Genomic DNA, 5,501 nt, shown 5'->3' on the forward strand with positions numbered 1-5,501 from the left:
TTAAAATTAAAAAAAAAAAACTGATAATGTTCTCAGTTTTATTGGATAGTTGAATCAAGCCAATAAGTAGAAAAACAAAAACATTTAATCTCATGCTTTGTTTTTTTTTATCAATTAGTGAAACAATTATCTAGAACATTACTATGCAAAATTGATAATGTTTTAGTTTTAAAAATTGGAAAAAAATTGATAATATTCTCAGTTTTACTAAACAGGATTTGCTGGTTCAAAAAATCTTAAATAGGACTTGAACTATCATAACATTTGTAAATAGGATTTTTAGGTAATTAACTCTAAAAACAATTATGGGTTTTTAATTGGCTAAAGAGTACACAGTGCCAGAGAGAGAGAGAGAGAGAGAGAGAGAGAGAGAGAGAGAGAGAGAGAGAGAACCTAAAATTGATTTAAAAGAAAATTTTCTATCCAGATGTTGTTTTGCTTATTTTCAATCAATTTGAAGCAATTCTTGAAGGAAAGTATGGCAAACTTATTGCATTTGGATGAACTCCATATTGTTCTTAATGATGGGCAATCATTAGCACGTAGGTCACTTATTTCAAATGAAATCTCTGGCAATTCTTAAAGCTTCTTACAACCATTCAAATGCAAGCCCGACAGCCTTGAGAGTTGATTCATGCTTGCAGGTAAACTTTCCATATTGTTTCCACTTAGATATAAATGTCGCAATGAGTAGATGCGACAAATGGCTGTGGGGATAGATTTTAAATTACAGTAATTGAGATCTGGTTTCCATAAAGACTCTAACCCTGGCAAAGCTGCTAGTTCCAAAGCATTGGAATTCTCTCTTTCTCTCTCTCTCTCTATCTCTCTCTATCTCTCTCTCTCTTTGTCAAATGGAAGGCAAGAATAAAGAACTCCATGAATTAGATACCATTGCTTTACACCCTTATAAGGATAGCATTTTAAGCTTCTTCAAAAGTCCAATGGAGAATGGGAGTTGTCTAATTGCAGTCCAATCTGCACGAAGCACTTTCAAACAGTCCAGCTCACCCAAATCTTGCCGCAGTTTGTCAAGTTTGGAACAACTACAGAGGTTTAAATCTTCAAGAGCTTTCAATTGACAAATGCTGTTCGGAATACTTCTCAAGTTTTTTACAATTTCTCAAACTAATAAAACCAAGGTTGGTAAGATGTCTAACTGAAGGTGGAAGTTCACTAATACCAGTCCCATCTAAACGAAGCTTTGATAAACATCCCATATATCCCATGTTAATTGAAATGTTGTCAAGCTTTGAGCACCCAGACACAATAAAAACTTCAAGATATTCCAATTGAATGCCACGTGGACAACACTTGAGATTTTTGCAGTCCTTCAAGTTCAAACAAATAAGCCTTCTGACAACTACAATGGATGGATGAAGATTAACCAAACCTGTACAGCCTTTAAGAATCAGTCTTTCAAGATTTGGGACCCCTGTGAAGTCTTGGCTCTTCGTTAGGTATGCCGAGTGACTAAGGTTCATGATTCTTAACTTGTGTAAATGCTGTTGAACAAAAATAAAAATAAAAATAAAAATTACCGAAATTATATTGTGTCAAGGACTTTGCACCTTATTCAAAGTAATTAAAGAAAATGCATATCCATACCATTGTTCCCTCCCAAAGTTGTTCAATGCCACTATAGGTTAAGTGAAGTTCAACAAGATGCTTTGGTTGAAATGTTGAAGGCATGTATTTCATAGGGTACCCTAACCAATCAAGATATCTTAACTTGTCCACTTGGGTCAGGATATTGTACAACTATGTGTAGACACCCCATTTTTGACCGTCCTCAAGACTTGGACGTCACCGTTGGAACATTTGGTGATCATCCGTGCTTGTGTTCGTCTCGAGTTCCCGGAGGTCTCGGCTGCGCGCCTCGCCTCAGGCTCTCTCGACTCGACTTTTCGGTGTCTGGTTTTGCACCAAACACTTGTGTTTTTGCCTTGAAAGGCAGGGAATGGCTTGTTGCCCATTCCCACACCCCACCGGCTGTCCCCTCACATCACCAGCCGTTTATTGGTGCCACCGGCAGTGGTTTCTTAAAACCAATGGCCGGTCGGCACTTTATTTTGCCGACCGGCACTTTGTTTTGGCCGGTGACCTTTTTTTTGCTGGCCGGTGTGACCCTTTTGCACCCTTCAGACTTGGTGCATGCCAGTTGTGCCAGCTGGAATGCACCAACACCCCTCCTCGTGCATGAAGTGGTTGTTTTGAGCCTTTGCACCCCTTTTCCTTCTAGAAGGTTGAACCCTTTGGCCAAGCTTTTTGAGGAAGCTTGGCCAGCTGTCCTAGCTTCCTCAAGAAGCCTTGACTTCTTTGCCCCCTTTGCCCCTTTCACTTAGCTTCTTTGAGAAGCTTAAACCATTTCCCTTTGCCTATATAAGGACCCCTCTTCTCCCATTGTCAAGAGTTAGTGGTTTTGAAAGAAAAACCAGAGCTTATACATATATATATATATATCTGATATATACACCCTCTCTGTCTATATTTTACTCTCTCTCCTCCCTTGTGTGTGTTTTGTGGCCTAAAAGTGCATTTTTACCTTAGTTTTGCACTAAGACACACACTACCACACCTTGCTTCGAGTTTGAGAAACATTGAGGGTCGATTCTTAAGGTTTTGGACTGATTTTGGTCAGAAAAGAGTGGCTGGACCAACTGTTCTTGAAGTGTTCTTCAAGGTTTTTGCAGGGAGTTTTTGCCGACCGGCACTGTAGAGTGCCGACCGGCCATGGATTGGTGGCCGATAATATGAAACCCCAGCTGATGGATCAGTTCCATGGCCGGTGGGTATTCCCTTCTGCCGATGGTGTCCTACAGGGTTTAGGGAACCTGTCCCAGGATTTTGGCAGTTTTCAAAGAAGCAGGGCAGTGTAAACAGAGGCAGCAGTGGTATGGTACGGGCTTTCGGGGCAAGATAAATCCGAGCATGCATCATTCACGCATCCCGAGGCGAGGGCTGCGGCCATCTTCTCTTTGCATTTAATTTGTTAATTAGATTAGAAATTTTGTAATAATTAATTTAGTATTATTTATTCGGACCCTCCGAGCGAGGGCAATTGTGTAATAAATGTGCATGAGTGTGTGTATGTCTTCCAACCCCACGTCTTTCTTCTCTTTTATTTACCCGCTTATGATGGTAGACTAGGACATATTTAAATTAGCATACCTTATGCTATGCATGTGTGCATCCACACATTTGTCTTACATGCATCGGGCTCGGCGCATCACTCTAACTGCATTTCTATTTTAATTTCAAATTGAATACGTGTTAGTTGTACCATTTCACATGTCATTGTAGATTAGCCAAGCCTATCTTAGTTGCATTTTGCATGTGTTGCATTAGCCATCTTAACATGAACTAGGATCATGCATATGATTACTAACTAGTTTCTGTTTTGGCTTGGAGTACTCTGTAAGTTCTTTTGCTTTAGCATCCTTGCATGCGTGTGAGTGTTGCCATAATAGCATGATTACCATGAGGCTAGCTGCTTATGTGATATAACTGCTTGAATGGCTGTGGATGAAGGTGGAATCACCTAAATTGGAATAATGCATTAAAACTGTGAGTTTTAAGCCCACTAGATAGTGGCAAAATCATTTTTTTTCTAAAGTCCACTTGAGGGTGGCAAAATCTGCATTTTAGCCTACTTGTGAGTAGCAAACCATTTCCGAAACAAACATGAAATGTTTTGTTCCAATTTAGGCGATTTGGTCTATACTTGTCTGCTGTGTGCATAACATAGTAAATTTAGGCTAATAACCGGAATAAGAACGCATAACATTTTCAAAATTGGATATCATGGTTAGTAGAGGCCGACCTTCGGATCGGGTGAGAGGGGGTGCTCATAGCTGACCTTCCCCAATCATACCCAAGTTCCCGAGCCGAGGCAACTTTGGTGATGACGGACACGTGGCCTTTGGCACCGAGTCAGGGTTTCCTAAATTCCCCCAAAATAAAATATTTAGGTGGCGACTTTGTATTTGGCAAAGCAGTCCATGTTTGGCACTTCTTTCAAAATCTGTTTTCTCAAAACGATTTGCCGGATTTGGACTCTTTGGTTCAGATTAAGAATTGTGACACAAATTGAGTCCGAACTGTAGCACGAAGGCCTCACGCGGGCCCGTCTACACTATGCCTTCCACTTTTTTTGTTCCCTAATAACCAAGCAAATAATATTAAAAGCCTGAAAAATCATGCAGAGCTAGCTTTTATTAATTAAACAAGTTTTGAGTGTTCATGCTTTTCTGTAAGACCTCTTACTATATTGTCCATTAGTACATGTTTTATATCTTCATCGCGCCATAACCTAGTGTTCTTTCCAAGCTCGTTAGGTGTTTGTTGGAAAACAATATACCACCCTAGTTCTTGTATCAAATCATGCATCAACAGCTTATTTTCGAAGATGGTTATAAGAGAATTTTTAACAAGAACATCTATTCCAATAATTGGGTGGAAGCCACAACTTTCAATTACTTTGGTTACATCATTTTTGTCCATCCCCTTGAAAAAACATGCAATATCTAAGAATATTTCTTCCCCTTGCCAATCCAATGCATCGTAACTTATTCTAAGTACTTCTTGAACTTCCATCATAGGGCTTTCTTTTAGTCTTTTTAATGAACTTTCCCATTCATCTTTGTTTCGACCACAAAGAAAAGCACCTAAAACTTTGAGAGCTAAAGGAACTCCTTTAGCATACTTTGCTGCACGACGTACAAGCCCTCCATAGCCTCCCATTTGCTGGTGTTTTTGTAAGGCTTTCAATTCGAATAGTTCTGTAGCTTCATCTTCTCTTAATTCCTCAACCTTATAAATATGTGTTATGCCATATCCAATTAACGCATGTTGATTTTGAGTTGTTATGATGATTCTACTTCCAAAACCGAACCAATTGTGCTCTCCTACCAATTTTTCGAGTTTGGTTGATTCATACACATCCTCAAGCATGATAAGAACTTTTTTACGACATACCATGTTCCTTATCATATGCACTGCACGACCATCACTTCCTACTTTCAAATCCTTTTCCATTAAGATTTCAGAAATGAGTTGTTCTTGCAAAGTTTTTAAACCACATTTTTTTGAAACTTCTCTAACATTCTCAATAAAGCTGTAACCTTCAAATTGGCAAGAGATACAATCATAAACAACTCTGGAAATAGTAGTCTTACCTATTCCACTCATTCCCCAAATCCCTACAACACGAGCATCATCCACCCCTAAACCTAGTAATTTAATCACTTTCTCCATACGAGAATCCATCCCAACTAAATCTTTGCCAATGCGTGAATATGTGTGACTTAATTTTCTAAAAAGTAACCCAACAACTTCTTGGATGAACATTCATTCAGACTTGCAAATTTAGGGGAATAGTAATAAATTTATTCAGCAAAACTCAAAAGAGTTGTAAGAAGGAAAAATGTCATTAGTTTGGTCAAATGTGATTGATTTTGCTCATTGCAATTGAAATCTATATATTATATAAAGAAAATGGT

The 5,501-nt window shown here is 38.8% G+C and overlaps 1 protein-coding gene across 1 annotated transcript; it reads right to left on the reverse strand.

The window, feature by feature from the left end:
* Positions 1-1,064: 1,064 nt before the first annotated feature.
* On the reverse strand, positions 1,065-5,268 carry LOC145797960 (disease resistance protein Roq1-like). The gene is made up of 2 exons (XM_082885400.1): positions 4,267-5,268; positions 1,065-1,505 (listed from the first exon to the last, which is right to left on the reverse strand). Exons 1-2 carry the CDS (start codon positions 5,266-5,268, stop codon positions 1,065-1,067), a joined length of 1,443 nt encoding a protein of 480 aa, XP_082741526.1.
* Positions 5,269-5,501: the final 233 nt, after the last annotated feature.

This window comes from Camellia sinensis, chromosome 8 (genome assembly GCF_055761805.1).
Source record: "Camellia sinensis isolate YWXY chromosome 8, ASM5576180v1, whole genome shotgun sequence".
Classification (NCBI taxonomy): Eukaryota; Viridiplantae; Streptophyta; class Magnoliopsida; order Ericales; family Theaceae; genus Camellia; species Camellia sinensis.

Excerpts from the sequence above, each read along its gene's own strand:
- LOC145797960 (XM_082885400.1), bottom strand. The coding sequence starts at position 5,268 with ATGGATTCTCGTATGGAGAAAGTGATTAAATTACTAGGTTTAGGGGTG. Across the intron at positions 1,506-4,266 it reads ATGTACTAATGGACAATATA|CATTTACACAAGTTAAGAAT; the intron begins GTAAGAGGTCTT and ends TTTGTTCAACAG.